This window comes from Chelon labrosus (genome assembly GCF_963514085.1).
Source record: "Chelon labrosus genome assembly, chromosome: 7".
In the NCBI taxonomy this organism is placed as follows: Eukaryota; Metazoa; Chordata; class Actinopteri; order Mugiliformes; family Mugilidae; genus Chelon; species Chelon labrosus.
This window is the reverse complement of record NC_140343.1, coordinates 27,265,653-27,288,102: the sequence shown is the minus strand read 5'-3', so window position 1 is coordinate 27,288,102 and position 22,450 is coordinate 27,265,653. Positions and strand designations below refer to the sequence as shown.

Here is a 22,450-nt window from a genome sequence, read left to right as displayed (position 1 = left end):
GGGTCCTGTATTTATATAGTGCTTTCCTACTCAAAACGCTTTGCAGTCACAAAATACACCTCTACCCATTTGTTCAGACAAGCACTTACACATTCACACACCGGTTCCAGGCTACGAGACACTTCGGCATGTGGTCCTTGTACCGGGGATTGAACTGTTAACCCTCTGGTTTGTGAACAACCCATTCTACCTGAGCCATTTGTTGATATTGAAGTCAATCTGTTCTATTTACGATCTATCACAAACAATTAAAAAATAAAAAATAAAAAATCCTACTGATCATAATGTAGCAGTTCTCAGTATCAACTGGCAATTGAAACAGACGATAGCTGAGAGTACAAAGGACATACTGGAAATGTGAAGATTCACAGTCCTCCCGGTCAGGATATATCTAAAACCAAAGGTACTTGTTTAAATTTTCTTGACGATGTTTTAAACAAGTAGCTTCTTCTGCTCTGAATGACTGGTGGGGAGTTTAGGATTTTATTAGCAACGTTTGTGGGTGCTTCCCACCTGAAACCCACATGACTCAGATCTGTTAACAGCCAGGCACTCTCCTGTAATTGGAGGGGGTTTGTTTTCGTCTTGTTTTTGTTTTATTCTTCCAATGATTCACACTCTAATGACACATTAATGGCAATAAACTTCAGACTCAAGTTGTGAATTGGGGTGAAACATTCTGTAATAACGACATCTCCTACAACCAGATTCCTCTAAAAAAAAAAAAAAAAAAAAAAACACGCAATCAGGCAGTTTTCCTTCCATATTTTGTAATTTGGAAAACGAAAAAAAATTCAGTCCCAGCAGAGAGTCTGTTATCAAGCTTGACATACTGATGCATGACCTAATTTTGTGCTCCAAAATGAAATTAAATAGATAAAAGAGAAACAAGACTGTCTTCCAGAGACACACGTTACACTGAGTGAGAAGGTAAATCTCATTCTGACTTTCATTATTCCCAATGGGAACTTCATGAAAGCTCAGGGAATACTACTGCCATTGGATATCTGTATACTTCTATTTTTATTGTTAATTAGTTCTGCTATTGATGGAAGATACATTATTTGACTTTGTGAAAACCTTAAATGGCTCTAGAAAAAGACAGCGCATGTGAACGAATATGAATATGAAGTACTTTTATATTTTATCTTCTCAGGGTTTTTTCTCCCATCGCTTGCAGGACATGTTTTTTATTAAATCTGATATGACTTGAATGCAGGTATTGTTGAGCCTGTGGGAACTGTTGAGGGCTTAATTCAGTAATAAATCTGTGATAAGGAGTTAATTTAAAATGTAGCAGTAAAATATGTAATCAGATTCTCTAACATAATATAAATGAAAACTTCACTGTTTTTGTATCTTCAAGCAGCTTAAGTGTGACAAAATAATTCAGTCTTAAAACATTATTTTGTTAAATAAGGATGTTTATTCGATAGTGATAATGTGATAAGGTATGTTTTAAAGACCATCATTAAAAAAAATTGTTTATTGCAACATGATGTATTTTTCAAGGATGGTTTAAGCATTTAGATCGTTGTAGCAAGCAATGAAAGATAATGGGCATTGTGCCTTCAAGATGCTATTTAAACCTGTTACATTATGTGTCATCCTTGTGCCACTTGGATTTGCATTTCATGTTTTAAATGTCAAGTCCAGAGCCGATGTCACGTGATCATTATCTGCAGTGTTTGTCAGCAACAGATCTTGAAAAGGCAGTGACCGAATTTGCATAAAATTTGCTGTGTGCTATTTAATGCAAAGATGAAGATACCTTTTGATGGCACAGCACTGTAGGTACGGCAGATTTCAGATTTGAAAATAAAATATATTTGAAATGTAAAAAAAAAAAAGGCACAATGATGCAAATATTATTTCATTAATGAAGAACTACTTGGTCTGTTAGTATGTGCTTGAATTGTATTTGTTTCTGCTTTTATATTGTAGTTTTAATCTGATCATTGCACTGTATCACCTTTGCACAATAATGTACTGTCATTATACATTACAGTTTTACACTTACATCTATTTTGTATTGTCATATGTATATGCATCTGCAGTACCCTTGCACAACTACATTAATCATACAGTTACATTTCCACTTTTAGAAATCTTGTGCGGTTGTAGTATATACTTACTTGCCACTTCATTAGGTACACTAGGGAAACTAAATTTTGTCCTGCACTAAATCTCGTCTTTATGAAGGTTATGGTATTCAGCTTTTCTTTAAAATACATGAGAGAGAGCTGTTGGAGCAGCTGTGTTTTCATTTTGGAGGCTGTGGTTTATGGTGCTATAGAAATATATTATGTCGACTGAGGCTTGTTTTTATTATTTTAACAACCCCGTTTTAGTCAGTGGGCTAGGCTAAATAATAGAAACAATTTTGTGCTTAATTCAATATGGTTTGACAGCACCACAAACTACATCCTCCAAAATTATCACACGGTTCATCATTCTGAAGTGTATTCTGTCATAATATATTATTGCAGAAGTAGTTATTTTAGTAAAAGTAATGCTGTGGTAGTAGGGGAAGTAGTATTGTCTGTGTCATGTCTGAATACATGTCTGAGTATTTCACACCACTGAATGTTTTTTTTTTATTGATATAGAAGTGAAGCAACTTGAATCTTATAGTTGCTTAAAAATATAGAACATAGCACAGCATAACTACAAACACCCTTATGTTCTGATGACAAACCTGTACAATGTTGACTCAATAATAAAGCTTAACTTTGATGTGTTTATTGAGCAGCTTTTTATGTTGTTTAAATGTTTTATTCATTAATCATTTCCTTACTCAGGGTTTCTTCATCAAAACCTGTAAAGAATACTTAAACTAATTGATTGACAGAAAGGTGTGTATGAATAATTTAGCTACCTTGTTATTAGTGGTGCTGTGTGCTGGCTGGTTGGTGTAATGTTCCTTTAAAGGCCGCTGCCCCCTGCAGCGTCGTCATTGCGCAGAACAGTTTGAACCAAAAAGCGGAGTGACCTTCCTCCGCTCTCAGTCTGAGAGGGGCAGCACTGAAGCAATAAGCCGGTCACAGCTCCTACAGTCCCCCGCTTTAGCCTCAGAAATGAACAACAACTTAGTCGGAGATGAAGTCGGGTAAGATCCTCTTAACAAAGCCTTCCTGTGTATCCAGAAGTGTAAATTACTCTAACTCACAATTAGCCCGTAGTGTTGTCAAGCTGTCATTTGACAGCTAACGTTAGCTAGCAAGCTAAGCTAGCTTCAGTAACTTAGCGAGATCGCTAGCCCGAGGAAAGACGACCAAAAAGTGAAAGTATTCTTCAGAGCAGCTCTATTGTTGGTGTTGTGACTTATGTCGGAATAGACCGTGTTTACTAGAGTGCTGTCACTCTGCTTGTCGATTAAATGCATGGGATAGTAGTTACTTATTTCAGTGTTGTTTCCAGTTAGCTCGAAGCAACTGAGCTAGTTTAGCTAACGCTTGCCAGCGAAGCGAAAGTCTCCTCTTCTTGACTTCGCCAATGCGAGGACATTTAGCGGGCACTGCTGGAGGATGGAGCATCCTCGTCTGCACCGAGTCTTCACTTTTATCACAGACGCTAGATTTGTCACAGATGTCTTTTCGTGGTAATCTAAATAAAACAGAATGGACATCGGTAGCTGGGATGGTAGTAGTACCGTTCAAATTGCCGCTAAACTTCGAGTAATGCACCCAGCATCGGAGTTCGCTGGTCTGCATGCAGACAGCCGAGCCGCCGCTCTCCTCTCTTCTCCTCTCCTCTCCTGTTCTCTCGTCTCCTCTCCTCTCTTCTCCTCCGCTCAGACAGTGTGATACTCTGCGTGTCAGTGGTGGATACTGGTGCACAGTGACTGCCGTGGCTCCTGAAGTCAGTTTGTGTTAGCTTGCTAAACGCTACGGCTCTGTCCCGGGGTAACTTACGTGGCAGGAGGTTCATAAAAAGACCTTTATTGTCGAGGCCATTGCATTCAGCGTTAGTGGAGCAAAGTGACATCCACAGCGAGGACTGGACCTCACCATGAGTCACATTAAGCATTTAAACTGAAGCTGTGTGTGTATATATCCCGATGCTGCAGCAGCTTTGGAGGCAGGGTTGCCTCATGTTGTGTAATATCTGTGTGCTTGGCTGTTTATTCAGCTGTGCCTCAGAAACGGAGGCGCTTTCTATCTTCTCCACCAAGACTTCTGTGATTTTAGTTTCAGGGCGGGCAATTTCTCCATGTTTTGTTTTTAATCATACCCTTTAAATGTGACTTCAGGATGTACATAATATAATTTGCCTCGACTCCCGGTGATGATCAGCGCTGACTTAACTGTGACATCTACTTTCAGGAAACTTTTTGTGGGTGGATTAGACTGGAGTACCACACAAGGTGAGTCCCACAGTTTAATGCACAAAGTATATTTAAACAATAAGGCTTAGTCTGGATGACGTCTGTTGGAGGAGTCACAAATGGGTAGTAAATCTTGTCTTTTTGTTTTGTTTTTGCCCTAATCTCAATGTCAGTAGGTGAAGCAGGTAACAATAGTGTTGATTGACTTTATTGGGAGATAACCTCTAATAAGTCTAATGTCATTTTTATGCAACAGACTATTCAAACACGGGATGACTTTATAAAAAAGAACAGGCGGAATTACGTATATATCTTCATTTGTTACAGTAATGTTTTGTTGTGTTAACCAAACTTGTGTATCACATATTTTCACCAGTAAAATCTAAATCAGCCACCACCCTGAGTTAGCTGTCAAAACATAACATTTAACTATGTCACACTGCCATAGTACCCACAATGATAGAAGTTTTGCATGATAATATTGATTTATTTGTGGCATGAGGTGGAAGACGTATAAAGTAGCACTTATTTCAGATCTGTTTTAATACCAGAGGTCTTTTTGCATTTTTTTTTACTTTAAATTAAGTCAATCACAAAATGAAAACATTAGTGTGCAATACTATGACCTTGCAGGGAATACTGTTTCACTATATCTTAACTCAAGTGCCTTTGCATATTTCATGTTTCTGAGAAAATAAGTGTCTTCCAGTCTAATAAAGAATTACTGATGATCAGTTGTAGATAGCAGACTCTGGTTGTTGCATCTACATTAAATGTTCTGCATTAAGCCTGTGTTTGCATTCAGTGCTACCCAGAGATGATCCAGTTTGTTTTAAAGCCCCTTACACGCTCATGCTTGGTTGGCCATTGTGTAACTTTGCACGAGCGCTCGTCTGGGCTAACAGCACTGTTAACATTAAGGTCTGAATCACAATGCTGCGTAACTTTGAGCTTGTTTCCGTGGTGATGCCCCAGGGCTTCTCAGCAATGAGGAAAGCAATTATGTTAACTCTCCCTAAAGTGACTCCTCATTTGTTCAAACTTGCACGCCTTGCTTCCTTTGCCTTTGTGGGCGTGTGCGGGATTTGCCGCTGTATATCTGGTGCTATACAACATGACAGTGGGTCAGTGCTTTGTTTGCTCTTTAGGCAACTTACAGTAGTTTTATGTTTTCATATAAATGGTACAATTCCTCATGTTCCCCTATAGGACAAAATCAAGGTCACTGACGACTTTTAGAGTTCCCTGTGTGATTTTATGGAGCGGGACTTGTTTTTTTCCTTCCACACCTGTTTTTCTTCCAGTTACAGTTATAGAGCAGGTTGAAGATATTTTCATAGTATCATTTATAATAATGAAAGCCAGCGATATATAAAACACAACTGCAGTTTCTTTGTGTTGCTTAAGATGCAAACTGGGTTGAGTTAAACCTTAAATTTTGCATTTTCAAAGATGCTGTATGGTTAATTTTATAATTATCCACTGTTATGTTTCCTTCTTTTCACAGAGACGCTGAGAAACTACTTCTCACAGTATGGCGAAGTAGTAGATTGTGTAATCATGAAGGACAAAACTACAAATCAGTCGCGAGGCTTCGGCTTTGTTAAATTCAAAGACCCCAATTGTGTACGGACGGTGCTGGAGACAAAGCCACATAATCTTGATGGAAGAAACGTGAGTATTTGAATTCAAAGGAGCAGATAGTTAAATCAGCTTGAGTGATCTGCCTGCGATTTTTGTGAGCAGTGTGAAAAACCTCACATTGTATTCATCATCCACAGCAGTTAGAAGTTATTTGAAGAGAAGGGCAGTTTTTTTTTTTTTGGTTTACATGCCTGAAGCCAGTAGTAAGGATTATGTGCTTTTCAAAGCTGATGCTTGTTTGCCCAACAAGACGTACCTGTTCAAAGTTAAATTACCAAAACTGGCATCTGTAGGTGGTTTTAGTCAGACGAGTGAAAAGAAACAAGGCGTTATAATTCAATCTTACACACAGTCTGCTTCTCATGAATAATTTTGCCTTCTTTGTTGTGTTGATAGAAAGAGAGAGAGGAACAGAAAATTATGTTGGCCGGAGTACATATGTTGCATATGAGTGAGGCAAAGCAATATACTGTAATGGATTCATTGAGGAACGTTTGAAGGTGCCTTTGTTTGAGGCTAATGTCAAACGTTTTCTCTCTCTCTGTGCTGTCAGATTGACCCGAAGCCATGCACTCCCAGAGGAATGCAACCTGAAAAGTCTCGAACCAAGGAGGGCTGGGTAAGAGGAATCTGATTTCTACTGGGGAGACTAGGCTAGGTGTTTCTGCTGGAATAAGGCTCTGGCCGTCAGTCTCTCCGGCCCCTTCCTCTTTGGATTCTAGTTTCTTATGATGGGCCATGAGCAAACCTTGAGCATCATTTATAAAAACACTCTGACGTTGAGATAAATCTAATATTTCGTTATATATAGATATATATATATATATATATATATATATATTTTTTTTTTTTTCCTTCTTCAAACTGTAATCTTTTCTCTAAACGGTCCAGCTTTCATACCTTTGAGAATCCCAGAAATTAGTCTGGGATTTTGATAAATCACAGAAGCATTAAAGAATCTGACTTTTATCGACCTCCATTTATGAGCAAGGGGCTCTGCTACAGCTTTCACTTGTCTGGGATTGACACATAATAAGGTCACAGCTTCCCAGATGTAACAAAACATCGTATGCAGATGTCAACAGCCTGTATCGCTAAACGGTGGAGTTACAGTAAAAGACAAGAAGGTTTGGAGATAAGTTGGCTCATGTGAATATGAATAAAATTGCTCCTGGCAGTCTCTGCTCCAACTTGGGTCATTTGTGGGTCGATCAACAATGCTATCAAGCCCCTGCAGACCTATTATAGTCATTTTGTCCCTCTAGGCAGCATGGGCTTTAGTTATTGCATCTTTGCTGTCAATAAAACATTTTTATAAGCCACGTATTTGGCTGTAAAGCAGTCTGTGTGTGTCAGAAGCTTTTTATAAATGAGGCCCTTTCCTTGATTCTTGAACTCCTTTCACTGTTGTGTAGGTGGTACTGAATGTTCTTACTAAGAAAACAGGCAATGTAATTGTTAAAATTCATTGTTGTTGTAAGCAGCCACCAGCCTTTATTGCGTGAGCGCACTGCACAGCAGTGCTTAGTGGTGGAGGGTAAGTGGTAGAAGCCGTGCTCTCTGATCTGTGGAGACTAGTGTTTGCATTGACATGACATGTTAAGAATTATACCCCAGGGCAAGAGGAGAACCTAATTTCTTCTGCACTGTCTGAATAGATGATGGCTAACTGGCCCCATCCCAGAGTGATCCTTTAACAGTCATTGAAATCCATACACTCCCTGTTTTTTTTCAGAAGGGCAGCAAAGCTGATAGCAATAAATCAAAGAAGATATTTGTAGGTGGAATCCCCCATAACTGCGGCGAGCCTGAACTCAGGGACTATTTCAATAGATTCGGAGTGGTGAGTATTGCCAAGTGCCTAATACCAGTTTATATAATTATTAAGACTATTTGAATGGATGTGACATTGAACAGGGTCAATATAAGAGTATACAAATTAACCAGGGATGGAATAGGGGAATTAATTGAGGTAGAATATTTAATTGGAATAAGAAGGGACCCTGTCCAGTTTTCTAAATGGAGCCACTGTTTCCCTTTGTCCCATTCAAGGTCACAGAGGTGGTAATGATCTATGATGCGGAGAAGCAGAGGCCCCGAGGTAAAAGCTGATCCCGTTTTTTCTCTCCCCTCTCCATACCTTACCATCTTAAATCTCATGACAAACTATTCTGGCCCAAAGAGAAAACGCCCGTTCAGCCTTGGATTTTTAATTCAGTTAAAACATAATTAAGCGGGAAGTCGGTGTAAGGTAAATACATGCAGCAAAACAAAATGCAATGAATACATATTAAATTAGAACAAGACACTACGCCGTACATAAAATTCCATTTTACTTCTGAAGTATATTCATTTCCTAAAAAAGGACGAAGACAGTGCTTTTTGTTAATATGCAGATTACAAACATGTACAATATGTTACATGTAACTTCCTCACGATACAATGAAAGATACCTTATTAAAACGAGATCTCAGCATGTGTTACATGGTCACGTATGCATGTTTTCCAGAAACTGTAGTCATTGCTTTGCAGTGTCCTTCATGACCTTGTGGGACAACATGAGTCTGTTCCACTGATGTGTTTTTACTCAGTTAAATAAACAATTTTCAGAACAGAAAGCAGTTTTCAGTCAGAGCAAGGAAATTGGTTGTATTTATAGTCTTTAGTTAGCATATTGGCTGATCTCAACCTCACAGAGGGCTTCATTCAGATGGAAATATTAAAAATGATCATTCTCAAGAGCACCTTGAGGTTCAATGGATTTATTACAGCTCTTTACCTGGTCATTCTTCTGAATCATATTTTATTGTCTGCAGAGTATTAACAATAATGATTTCAGCATTTATTAGCACAAGCAGTGTTGCAAACAGAGACCTTGGTAACAGCCACTTCTCCACCAGCATTGACATATTAAATTATAGTTTCCCATTCTTCAAGGCTGACTTTAAACAAAAGTCAGGTATCCAAATGTTCCTTTTAAAGAGTTTTTGCTTGGTATCATTAATCCCTTTGTTAATATTCAATATTTAAAACACCCTTATTCCTAACAACCTTCCAGTGAGTAAGTTATGACTAATACTGATAAAACATGGGGATGGATCACTTCATGCCATGTCCGATCAGAAGGAATAAACCCCAAGCACTAATTTAATGTTGGCTTATATTTTAACTCAGACTTTGAAAAACAATGTGAGTTTTTGAATTAATAGTGGCATTAGCTTGGTATGTACCCTACTACTGTGGATAAGCGGTAAATTCACCACATCTACAAAGTGCAGGTAAAATAATTAGTGAGTTAATTTTCAGTTAATCCACCAACTGACTCTTTGTTGGCCTCATTATTGGTCTTCTCACCACCAACCATAATCTTCTTAATTTAAAGACTGACAGTGAAAAAAAAATCAAAAAACAAAAAAAAAGTTATGTAAATTATGAAAAGTAAAAGAGGAAAACGGTCTGCAAGAAGTAAGGAGACAAACTTACTTATGTTTTCTTGTAATGTTTAGTTTTTTAAAAACTGAACTTTCTTTGTAGCAAAGGAACTGAAAAGGAGACCAGTTTCAGGAAAATAGGTGCTCTAAAATATACTGTACTTAATCACACCATGCTACTGGCATATTGAGAACAATTTGAGTATCTGAAGGAGGGTGTGTCCTTCAAAGAAGCTGGTGGCGGCTCAAAATGCTGAAGGTTAATATCGGATTGTTACCACGAGAACAGTGGAATAATTTTAAAAGTTTTTATCTCCTTTGACACCTCAGAACTTTCTCTAACCTATTTCCTGACTCTTAAAAATGACAGACCTTTATGTTCGTCCAGTTTAAATTTATCTAGAGTCTTTGACATGTGCCGACACTTTAAACATAAATGGCCTCACTGGGAATCAGACCCGTTCCACTGGCAGTGTCGGTGTCAGACTCTGCCCACTGAGTTACAGTCACAGCTGTTTGGCCTGCGTCTGTCCTACATAGCTATGATGCAGCGGCCACTGACCCACAACATGCACGCAGCTCCTCCTTCACAAGCCCATTCATTCTCTGCTGGGAGACACCCAGAATAGTTTGTCATTGGAATTTAACATGATGTATTGCTCCAGTAACAATCATTGCATAATCTTTACTAGTATTAAAAAAAGTTTCTGTTACTAAAACCATTACATGTTGAACATTGGAATAAGTTTTCTTTACATTGATTTAGACGTAACTGATACATGTATCTTAAATGGCATAGTATGTGTTTTCCCATATATAGAAAGTTAAGTATTTTTGTAAGTAAGCCCTTTTCTATTTTTCTTTCTTCTGTCCCCCTTCTCCTTGTGAATGGTTTGAATGTGATTAACGGTGTCTCTTAAGATTTGTCTTTTCTCCTTTAGGTTACTGTGCATTGACAGGTAGCACAGAGGTACAGGCCAAATGTAAAAGCACCCAAATTCTTTTACTCTGCTGAAATGGGGTGTACACAAAGCTGCCTCGGTTTTGTTGACAGGGCTGACAGGGTATTTCAGTGATACTTGAAGAGCAATGAATCTTCAGTTTCATTTAATGGTTATCCTTTTTGGTTGTAAAATAGACAACAGACATTCATTTGCACCCTCTGTATATTTTTAATTTATGATAAATAGTTCTATTACATTAAGTAAATTCCCTCTTTTGTATGTTACAATTACATGGTGCGATAAGCATACTTACTGAGAGGATGCTTTATTAAACATTCAATAAACACAAAGAAATTAATATTATTAATAAATTCATTCTTGTTAATGATTCATTCAATGTAAGAAATGTCCATAATGTACCTGAACCATTGGTGAAGTTTTCTCTTGTAGAAACAACAAGAAAGCCAGTTACTTGATTACTTACCAACAGTCATTTTAGTAATCTGTTGACCGATCAGTTTATCATTGAGGGGTTATTGTAGCACTATAATTGACAATATTAAATTATTTCCTGGTTCTAGTAGTCTGAGTGACGACCAGTCCACAGTAAGATGATTGATTTGATTTGAGAAACCAGTTTAAGTTTAGGTCAAACTAAAATATATCAAACTGCCAGTTTGGTCTTAAATTTAGGTTAGGGACGGGTCATTGACAGCTGTTATTAATAGCAATAGATCATGTTGCTTGGCATGGCACTAGAGGTCTCTAAAATCTCAGTTGTCTCGTAGGACATTTAATTGGATTCAGGTTAGGTCCCCAAGTAGAGATGTGCACACAACCCAGTTCTGCCACAGCGGAAAGTTAATCAGATTGAAAGTAGATCACCGCAGCAGCTTGTTAACGCTCTCCAGATTGTCACACAAAGTAGTTTACTGGAAAGTTTGTGCAAAAAAGTATTTGAACTGCATTCTCATCGATGCACTTTGTGTATCTCCCCATGAAACAGTTGAGGAAAATTAGCAACTCATCAGTTTGGGAAAACAGTTGTGGCCTATATCTTTGTGTTACCGTTGTGAGCAATATTTTAATTGTCCATTTTAGGCTTATCCTGGCTGACTCAAAAGTAAAATACTGAATTTGGGAAAGCTTGGAGAAAGCTTTAGGCATTCTACAGTTTGTGTTTCTCCATATTTTTTGTGATGCATTAACAATGGCTGCTGCGAGTGTGTGCTCCACAGCAATATACCAAGGGACAGATCAAGGTGGGGTTTGGATGAAACAGCATGAAGTTACCAAATTTGTTATTGGTTTAATTGGAATTTATCTGCACATTCAGTCTTGGCAGAGCTTGGAAAATGGACTTTACTCACATTTTAAGGCATTTAACATATAATCAGAAATTACACTTGTCTTCATTTATGTTTAATAGTCAAGTAGTCTAATATTGTTCACCAAATATAGATATAGATATATATATATTTTGCTCATTAAAGAGAAAGGTTTCCTTCAATTTCCCAGGCGTTAAGTCTTGGATATGTGTTGTTCTTCAAGTCTGCAACATCATCCGAACCCCAGGAGCCTCTTGCTCAGTCTTGACGGACCCTCACTCTGCTGAAGCCCAATACTGTTCTTCATCTTGTGTTGTCACAACCCCCCTGCTACCTTGATTCACTCTTGGTCGTTGGCTAGGTTTTGGATTTATTACTTTCGAGGCCGAACAATCAGTGGACCAGGCTGTCAACATGCATTTTCACGACATCATGGGCAAAAAAGTGTGTAGTTGTAGTTTTATTTTACCCTTAAGATCAAACGAAGGCTTGGGCGACGGACTAAGAATTTATACTATGATGCTGTTTTTTTTACCTTAAGGTAATTCTCCAGCGACTTCCCATTCAGTGAGTGCAGCATCATATGGCCCAAATTTAAAATAATCAGGATACTAACTTGACTGACTTAATTTTGTCATCACAATGCACACTCCTCTTACACTTACTCTTACATAGTTTCTAAATGCACTCATCCTTCACTTGCTGTTATATTACAGATTCAAATGTCGCCCAAGGCTTTGTTTCAGTTGACCACTCCTTTAGGATGTCTGAAATGCCTTAGATTATACTCATACAACAAATTATATGCTAAAATAATTAAAACAATGACAACAAAAAATTCGAGTTTAAATCTAACAACAATCACCTAAAGGATTGGTCTAATCAGTTCTGTTTTTTTTTTCTTTTTTGTTCATTTTTTGTTTGTTTTCTGATGTTTTGTTGGCAGGTCACTTACACGTCAACATGTTTTCTTTTTCTTTTTTAAAACGTTAAAGAAAAAAGCTCAACTCAGTGACCTCAGTTGACGAATCTCCATACTGTGTCTCTCAGTCAGTCCTCTAAATAACAAACAAAAGCCTGACCAAATGCTGCTTAGGATGAGACTTGAGTCGCACCACGATATTTGCATGTCACGACTTGGTGTTTGTTTTAACTCAGTCGGTGTACCAGATGGATGGGGTTTACTGCACAAAGTCAATTCAGACAGTGTCAGGTAAGCAGTCCATCCAGGAAAAAAAAAACAATAAATTCATTGTGGTGTAATTTTGAAGCACTCTTTCTAACCTTCTGGCACACCTTCTTCTGTTGTACTGCACATGTGTAGCAAACACCACCCACCTGGCACCTCAGCTGAGCAAAACCAGCCCAATACAAACTGCAAGTTCTTGTTGGTACATATCTGGTTAGGACTGGTTTTAAAGGCAATTTCAAAGCCTCAATTAATTAGCAACCTCCACCCACTTTCCCCAGTGTGTATTTAGCAGATTTTAAACCACTCTAGGGAGATATTGGAAAAGAGACGGCCTCCTTCGTATCCCCAGCACGGACATGAATGAAAAAATGAAAATGATCATCCACGCTCACACCGACACGCACTGTAGAGTTACATCCACTCCGTCATATCATATCATCACATGTATCGTGTTTCCTTGCGTGGCTGCACAACTGGTTTAAGTAGTTTGAAGGTAAATAAGGAGAGTAGTCAGTGCTTAACTGGGGGATAACGCTTCCCCCTGGAGCTGTTGCAGTTTGTTGTTGGCACCTTAAACCACCCGACTAACACACCACTGCTCTTCTGTTTAATCTAAACAAGCCATAAATCTAATTTTTATTCCAGTTTTTGTGTCGATCAGGGAATATAAATGTTAAACTGAGCAATTTTTTTTTTTCTATTATTAGAAGATTTTTATTCAAATGTCACTGATTATCACAGTAATAAGATGAGCCAAAGCCCACCTATCCCTGGTAAATGATTCAGCTCAACCTGTATACTCTCCAGTGGTACCTGCTCTCCTTGAGTTTGCCCTCGTTTCCAGCAGGAATCAAGGCTCGACTTAATCCATTGTTCTTGACTTGACATTACCTTACGCTGGGACTTCAGGGAGACTGGGAGATATGAGTTACAAAATTAGAAATTGGAGCACATCAAACTGTGGAACAAATCCCAATTCTGCTGTTGGGGACTGCACAGAAGTCATGGTATCCATCACTCGCAGCTGTGATGCCCACGGGAGAAAGTGCTCAGGTAGCTGCCGGCGGCGGCGAGCCCGGAAACATGTGCATGTAATTAGGTCGACAGAGAAGGAAGAGGGGAGGCTGGGGAAGGTTGTAGCACCTTAAAGCGGGAAGGAATTTGCGATTCGTTTTCCTCCTGCAAGGTGACCCCAATAACTCAACCCCTCAGTCTATTTCTGGTTGGCTCCCCCTTAGTCTCAGCCTGTTACTTTGCTCTGGTTAACTGCTGGTAGCTTTGCCTAGTTACAAACTGCAAAGTTTTGTTATTGGGTCAGTAAATTTATATTTAGCTCAAAGCAACATGATGAATAATGGTAGTGTTTGAAAATGGCTAGCAATAATGAATGATCATATATTAATATATCAAGCTTGGATTATTGACATTTAAGGTGTTGGTTTTATAAAGACATAGTTCTCCTCCTGCAGCGATTTGACATTATATTCAAGTCAAGTCACTTGAACTTAATCAAAAAACTATTTTCTCACCATTGACACAGTATGAAGATTCGGTTTTAGATTGACTGAAAAGACTGTTCATTTGTACTATCTGCATGTTTACTTTATTGTCTGTTAGAACTGAGATACAGATTCCTCTCTACATTCATCCCTCCCCCTAAAACTTATTCCAAATACAATAAAAATGAGATTCTTTATAAGCGTTAGATGGAGAAAGGTAAGTCATGACCTTCCATTAGATGTCTTTACCGTAAATAGGGCATTTAATTACAAGGAAAGAAAGAAATCTATGTTTCTCAGGTACATTTTAAGAGGTTGCAGTTCGAAGATGATTCATTTTAATGTCATTTATGTGTACTGTCTGGACAGTATGATTTTGGGCGCTGAAATTCCTGTTAAATAATTAGTACCTGAGACACATAGTCACACAGCTCTTGTAGCTACAGTAATATTAAATTAAATAGCTGCCACATATTAATCAAACAGATTTCAAACTGGCCCAAAATGTTGAGATAAAGCATCAGTGGTAGGACAGGTCTGTCTAGGTGAGGGACTTCATGGACCTTTTACTGGTGTTGCCAAATGTGCCCTCCTTGTCCTTTGTCCAGGTGGAAGTAAAGAAGGCCGAACCTCGTGACAGCAAAGCTCCTGGCCAGCTTGGCCCTGGCCAGTGGGCACCCAGGGGCATCTTGAGTGCAGCTAATGGTTGGACGGCACAGCCTGCCCAGGGCTGGCAACAGCCTTACGGGCCACAGGGTGAGTGGGAACAAGTCCCAGAGCAGCGAGGTAGAAGCTCACTACTCAGAGAAAAACCTTGTAGTAATTGTTTTAATGTGTTAAAATCTTTTGCTTAAACATTAACCTTGTACATGCAGGCCAGCACTTTTTTAATTAGCACAGTTTTAATTTAGAACTGTGTTGTGTGAACATTTTACCTTTTCATGCTTCGACGTTGCCCTGAGTCTGAACTTTTTTTTCTCTTTCTGAAGGAGTGTGGGTGTCAACTACTGGCCAGCCCATAGGTAGGTTTCAGCCCTCCACTTGACAATATATATATTTTTTCAGTTTCTTGTGTGTTGTGTAACTGTGAGATTGCAGATAGATGTGTCTTTACCATGTGTTCATGTGCTTATCTGGAAAAGCTTATGTGACAGCAATGGGCTCAGTGCGGCCAATAGGCTGATGACAGTTAACAGCACATGTTATCACTGATTCATAATGGCTGAGGCTGCTGATAATTTGCTGCTTGAGACAGATGGCAGCCTTGAATGAATTCCGGCCTCCCTCTGCTATTGGTCAGGCTCGGTTTCATATCACCACCTCCGGGTCAACCTGCAGTGCTCACTGCAGTGTGGAACCGGCGTTCTCATGCAAGATACTTATGGTTCAGACAAAGTCGTGAAACTTTAGATTTTAAACAATTCATCAGTCAGTGTTGTCTGCTAAAAAGCTGTTTGTTGAGACAATTATGAATTCAAATCATGAAGTTCAGATACATCTACTTTGCTCCTTTCCTTCCTAGCTTTGTTGCAGCTGTGCTTAATTGAAGTCTTATTGATTTATTTGAAACTGATACAAACAGGAGTAAATCTGTTGTATGTTGGAGCAGGCGGGTATGGACCTCCGTTGTCAGCAGCCCGGGGAACCCCCACACAGCCTCCATCACCTTTCAATGCATTCCTGGTCACGACCCCGGCGGGCGGCTTCGCTGCACCTCAGGGCTACCCTCAGCAGGGCTACACCACAGCACCTCAGTTTGGTCAGTCATATGGTCATACTGTTGTCACTCACCCATTATACTTCACAGTTGTAATAGAGTACAACGGGTTTCTGAAACCTGACCTATGTTTGATGTTACAGATAGATGATTTCTGTATTTGTCAGAAACTATTGTTCACATTTTTCGCTCTGGAAGTCATCAAGGCTATATCTTTGTTTTCAGGAAAATGTGTTAATTGAATCTGTGTGAGGTTTTCAAGGCAGTTTGCTGTTGCTCTGCTCAGGGAGGAACCTTCATCTTATCAGAGATGGACAGCATGACTCACTGACACCCAGAATTTAATGAAGTGTTGCTAAGAGGCCTGTCGGGGATTATTGCCTTCAGTCAGTTAAAACTGATGCGGCTGTACTGAGCTCATATTTTGTAAATTCTGGACAGATTATGGACAGCATTTTTATAAAAATAATCCCTTACAAGTGTGTCAGCAATGGTCAAAATTTGGTCTGCCAGCAAAGTTTAATAAAAGACATGTATTCACGTCACTGCACTTGACAGTCTACAATGAAAGGTTTATAAGTCATGATTTGATATTTTGACTCATAATTGTTGTTGTTCATTGGGGCAGCTGCTAGGAACTAGTTGAACTAGGTTCATCTGGTTTATGATCTTTGTATATATAGATAGTATAAGATGGAAATAAACACTAGGAAGGCATTATTAGTCATTGAAATTATCTTGACTCTCCAACAGGTTACAGTTTTGGCACACCCCAAGCAGACCAGTATGCTCCACAGGTTCCTCCTCCGCCCACCACTCCAGGAACTGCACCGCTGGGCTTTGCCCCCGCCACAACACCAACTCAGGACTTGAGCAAAGCTCCCACTGGGCAGCCTGACTTCCCTTATAGCCAGTATGGTAAGAAAAGCATTGTGCTTAAAGAAGCGTGCTGCCCCTTTTTTCCCCCATCTGATTGTTATTCACCCCTCGGCCCAACCCATCTCCCTGGATATTTTATGGGGTGCAACTACAACTCTTTTAAGTTCATGAATACAACCCTTAGACAAGCAGGAGCCTGCTCTCGGTACCATTTAGCTTGAACAGCAAACATGCATACATGCTTCTTGCATACATGAACCCCACTGGCGTGAAGATGCTGCTGAAGTGTCACCATATCGAGGAGTCTTCAGCACTCATTTCTGTCGAGTCTTTCCAGCTGGGCTGTGGACTGATAAAAAGATTGGTAGGTCTTGGTAGGTTTGAATTAGATCATCCTGCCTTGCAATGTTTTTTGTTTGTTTTGCATTTTTATTTTGAAAGGAGTGCAATCTTATCCTGACTGACTGTACACAACATTTGATTTGGTTAATAAACTCCTTCCTTTTAATTAATCCCTTCCTCTGCTCCTCCTCCTCTTCCTCCCTGTTGATGACTTTGCTGGCTTCTTTTCCTGGTCTTGGCCCGATTGCCATAGAAGAGCACCAGCATGACAATATTATGCCCACAAAACATTATTTCTGGGTTTAGGCATCTCCAACCTGCCAAGTTACCTATCAAAATTTTTTAATGTACCCCACCGGAGCTTTGCATGTTTGTCTGCCAAATGTGACGTTGCCTTGTAGATGTAAAAAGATATTAGTGTTAGTGTACTGAGCAAGTCATTTTTGACTTAGGTTTAGGTTTTTGAACTGGAGTTTGTGGTCTTTGAACAGGAGTGTTAGTTTACATTACCTTTGGACTGTGTTGAGCCAGGATAGTTATTCCTCCTGGATCTCTGCAGAGCTGATAAACATTCAGAGACTTTACGTCACTTCAGTACACATAACAGTATTATTTACTTTCTATGAAGATAATTAGGGGGTAGCTTCACTGACATACTCAAAGTTAAGAGTCTGGGGGTCAAGCTGAAAGCACAAATGGCGGCTGGAGATTTTTAGATCTGAAACAAAAGAAAGACAAAGAAAACTAACCAGCATCCATGGAAGAGGAACAGTTCTTCATTCATTCAACATGCAATCATTTACTCATATGAGCACTAAGTCAGATGTTCATTAAAAAGATACATCCAGTTTTTTGTCTGGCTGGTATTTTTGTACTGACTTGGCTTACAGCTGCTTCAAACTGCTCTGTCTACATTTAAGGCCGTCATGTGATAACTGTCTGTCATGACAGGTGCCCATCTCGTTTCAGTGTTTCCTGCTTGTGCTTATCTTCCATCCAGCTTTTTGCTTTTAGTGTCCACTGCCTGCTCAGGCACTCAGTCTGGATATCAGTCAGTAGAAACAACTTGACCTCGCAAACATTTTGTGAAATGAGCAGAAAATGTACTGCTGTTGATGCAAAGCCATGAAGGATTATTTATAACACTAGCAGGCTCTGGATATGACATGTTCATGTGTGTAATGTTAGCAAATGGTTCAGGAGGTTTGGTTAAGGTTAAGTCTGGATTATGAGGACTTGGGCAGTTATTATATTTTAGTTAGAGTCGGGATCAAGCTGGTGGTTTTGCACATAATCTTGTTAATGTTTAATTTTAAGCCATTATCTTTCAATACATACATACATACATACATACGTATTTATAATTCCTTTGCCCTTCCACCCGTGGCTGGTTTAACTTTGGTTACAGGACAATGTAAACTTTGAAACTTAATGAGTTTGTCATCACAGTAAACATTAAATCAACTAATCTTTTTATGAAAACACCTTCTTGTTGTATTCAGGAACACTGACACATTAAGTTTGAGAATTGGATACGTGTTTCTGATGAACTAAACATTTTTCATTTGGCCATGTTTTTTGTGCTTTTTAGCTAAATTCAAACATCTGAATGGCCTTGAATGTATCGCCAAGTGGATTTCTTGTAGTGCTGGTTTTGATGGCATCCTACTCAGAGAACTGCAGTTATTTAAGTTACCAAATAAGACTAAGATTGATTAGACACATAAGAAGATGTGACACACTGACTGTCTTGCTGATTCCAGTGGTGGCTTTTAAGACAGGAAACCACCTAGAAACTTATTGGCATCCTTGGAAAATGCCTCGCAATAATCATATTTAATGCAAAACCACCAGTTCCTGTTTTTAGTTGCTTCCTTCTCATAATATTTTTCTTAGTGGGGGTAAAAAAGCTGTATCGCAGTTACTTGACTTAAAAGGCACATTTCACAAAATTGAACGAGACCAGGCTGGCATGATAAGGAAGGCAGCAGGCGTGCTAGCAGATAGCTCACACTTTCACACGGGTTTTGACTTCCAGCAAAGCTGAAAAGTAATGCCTCACCAAGCATAGTCCAGAGTATAAATGTGCAGCTCTGTTAGCTCAGTAAGGGGGGAACTATATAAAGTAGTCGGCCAGCAGTATCTGGGTTCAGTCAACCTGGTCTCCTCATCTCCCTGATAGGCTTGGGTAACTACCCTCAGGACCCCTCTGCCTACGGACCAACGCGTCCTTCTCACAGTTATGGTCAGGATGAGCAGGGAGGATATAGTGCAGGTAGGTGCCAGCATTGTCTTCTCCAACCACAAAAGAAGCATTTGTTCAGTTCTTTAGTGTTTATAGAGCTGCAACCTGGTTCTTTGCCTCTTCTTTTGCTCTGTGTTTAGTATTTTGCATGTACATTTTGCATGTACATACAAATTACTGTGCGTATAGTAAAACCCAGCTATCGCCTGATCCACAGCTGAGTGGATTTGAAAGAAATTTACATTGAAATTTGGCAATCTGAGCTTTAAGCAAGTCATTTCCCTCAGCGGCTGTAGCTTTACTATACCAAGACTAACCATGTCCTCCTTTTTTTTTTTTTTTGTTCACTCTCTTTGTCCGCATTGCTTTGCTGATTGTAAAAGGATGATCTAATTGTCAGAAAATTTGTTCATGGTTCAGTTGTCTCTATGCATCAGCAGTCCATTCACCCATTGTTTTTTCCTCCATGTACTGTCTCCACATTATAGCTAAAGGGATGAGAAAGGAAAGAAGAAGGCCACAACACCAGTAAATCCTAATTTCTCCCCCCCGTTCGATTTCTTCATATGGAAATATGTTGTATTTTCTGATTTTCCCCAGTTTGTTTCTCTCTTTTCTCTCTTGTCTTTTCATTCCAGTTGTTTATAACTTTCTCTAAAATGGTATTAATTAGTAATATATTGATATTGTCACTCTCATGTTAACTGAATGTTACCAGGGCAGGAAAATAAACAGTCACCCACAAGATTCTGCAAAGATCTGGTCGGCCATTTGAGAATAAACCCACTGCTCTTCTCATTTTAATAGACCCTTTGGCTTTGGCAGTGGCTGCTGATTTTGTAGGGTACATCAACCATTTCTCCAGGCAGATTAGTTTCCTTCCCTGGAAGTCACTGTGGTTCCTTCTCATGTTTACAAGGAGATGGTGCCATCCAGTGTATAAACAGAAGAACGTTCTGCGTTCTGCGTTGATCATTCAAGAGAAGCGATGAAGCCTGCTTAAAATGTTTCTTAAATTCAGTCTAAGACAAAAAATAAAATGGCTCATTGAATGATAACAGAATTTGAATGTATTGGAAAAATCCACCATGAAACCCTTAAAAAAAAAAAAACTGTCATCGGCAGTGGACACTGCATCTCTGGACCCATTTTGTTGATTTACTTACATAACCAAAAGGTCAAAACATTTTATAACAAAGTGAAAAATAAATCTTTCCAGAATTTACCTACCTGTCTAATCTACCTCAGGTTAAATGGCACCACCCACAGAGGAGTGTCTTTGCACACCAAAAGTTTTGTTCAGTGCAGCAATTCAAATAAAGATTTGGTATTAACTTTTGGTATTGACTTAACGGTTGGGTATTGAGTAGATGTTGGGACAAAAATGAAATAGAATTTGTGATATTAAGGGATAAAGGTTGGATTTTTCCTAAACATAAAAACTGTGAATGTTTACATTAATCATTGTAGTTTGAAGGTGTAAGGCTTCTCTCCAAACACTTCCTTGGTGACCATAACACTAACATCTTTCTTGTTTCCTGCGTGTTCCCTACATTAGGGTACGGTCAGGATCTAACAGCGTTCGGACACAGCTTCGCAGACCCCAGCCAGCCGACGGCCTCGTACGGGGCTCCGACAGCACAACCCGCCGCCGCTCCTCAGCCTGCAGCAACCGCTTTCGGCAGAGGGCAGAACCACAACGTACAGGGCTTCCACCCGTATCGACGCTGACTAGGACCCCTGGATGGGGCCGCATTGTAAAATTCAGAAACAAAAACAACAACAACAAAAAAAAAAAGAAGTCAGGGAAATGTGTGTGCTTGCTTAAAAGCAAAACTGGAGTTCGGGATTGTTTTTTGGGAATGTCGAATGCACACAGTTTGTGAAACAGAAACCTTTGTGATAGCAGGGATTCCAGTAAATTTAAAAGGGGTGTAAAGAAAACCCACTTTTTTTTATTTTATTTTTTTTTATTTTGCATAACTTAAAGAACGTTCAGCAGAAAGAAGCTTTTATCCCCCACCTCCCCATCCCATGTTTTATAGTAGAACTTAACTACTTTGCAATAATTTTGATTGTCTGGTCAAACACTAGCACAGAGACTATATGTAAAGAGACTTGCATATGATTATGTATATTTATGGTGGACACAAATGAAAACAGGGTCTCAAGTTTCCTCAGCTTTAAATTCTAGGGAAAAAAATGTTTTTATTTTTCATTTGGTGAATTTTGTTTACTTTCTGAGCCTTTAAAGTTTGTTTAAAATGAGATTATGAATATATATATTATACACAAACTGTGCAATTTTTTAAAAAGAGAATTTTGTACTATAAATGTACACTTTGCTTGTTTTTTTATTTAAAGATGTAGACTTCCCTCAGGTGGCTGTTTTGGGTGCATTTTTTGCACTTATGCAAAAAGAAAAAAAAAGGACAAATTATTACAAAAATAAATGTTTTAAGGATACAATGACTGTCCGTGAAGTGTATTTGCTCCTGGTGTTTTGATGGATGTACAGCAAAGAAGAGCTGAATCAATTAGTTGTAGTAATGATTAACTTGGCAGCTAGTTTTACTGTTGAATAATCGATTCAATCATTTCGTACACAAGAATCCCAAAATCTGCATTTACTAGTATTTGGAGTCTCATTGCAAATTAAATCTAGTTTTTGACTATTGAGCCAATATGACATTTGTGGATGTCACTGACAGACTGATCAGACTGAAGTATACAAAAATAAGTGTCCGTTTTATTGATAATTAAAATTATTATAATGTTTGTCCACAAGAAAAAGGTGGAAACGTTGGAAGATATTGAACCACCAGATATTTTTTTTATACATTTGAATTATAAAATTAATTTATAGCCGTTTATTATGACAAACGTATGTTGTTGCTGTTAT

At 38.9% G+C, this 22,450-nt stretch overlaps 1 protein-coding gene across 3 annotated transcripts; it reads left to right on the top strand.

Moving 5' to 3' along the window:
* Positions 1-2,974: 2,974 nt before the first annotated feature.
* On the top strand, positions 2,975-21,992 carry dazap1 (DAZ associated protein 1). Of its 3 annotated transcripts, none has more exons than XM_084548709.1 (12): positions 2,975-3,109; positions 4,326-4,366; positions 5,835-6,001; positions 6,525-6,590; positions 7,710-7,814; positions 8,024-8,072; positions 12,036-12,118; positions 14,974-15,121; positions 15,355-15,387; positions 15,948-16,124; positions 16,836-17,000; positions 21,107-21,992. In XM_084548709.1, the coding sequence occupies exons 1-12, from the start codon at positions 3,078-3,080 to the stop codon at positions 21,277-21,279; spliced, it is 1,239 nt and encodes a 412-aa protein (XP_084404835.1). In that variant the 5' UTR covers positions 2,975-3,077; the 3' UTR covers positions 21,280-21,992. The 3 variants fall into 3 exon arrangements, with proteins under 3 accessions (XP_084404835.1, XP_084404834.1, XP_084404836.1); XM_084548708.1 differs by having other exon boundaries at positions 7,707-7,814; positions 21,107-21,989; XM_084548710.1 differs by having other exon boundaries at positions 7,707-7,814; positions 15,975-16,124; positions 21,107-21,983.
* The last annotated feature ends 458 nt before the right edge of the window (positions 21,993-22,450 follow it).

Bases quoted from the DNA above. Each gene is read 5' to 3' on its own strand.
- dazap1 (XM_084548708.1), top strand. From the start codon at position 3,078: ATGAACAACAACTTAGTCGGAGATGAAGTCGG. The intron at 7,815-8,023 runs GTGAGTATTGCC...GTCCCATTCAAG, and splicing joins ATTTCAATAGATTCGGAGTG to GTCACAGAGGTGGTAATGAT. The intron at 15,388-15,947 runs GTAGGTTTCAGC...TGATACAAACAG, and splicing joins AACTACTGGCCAGCCCATAG to GAGTAAATCTGTTGTATGTT.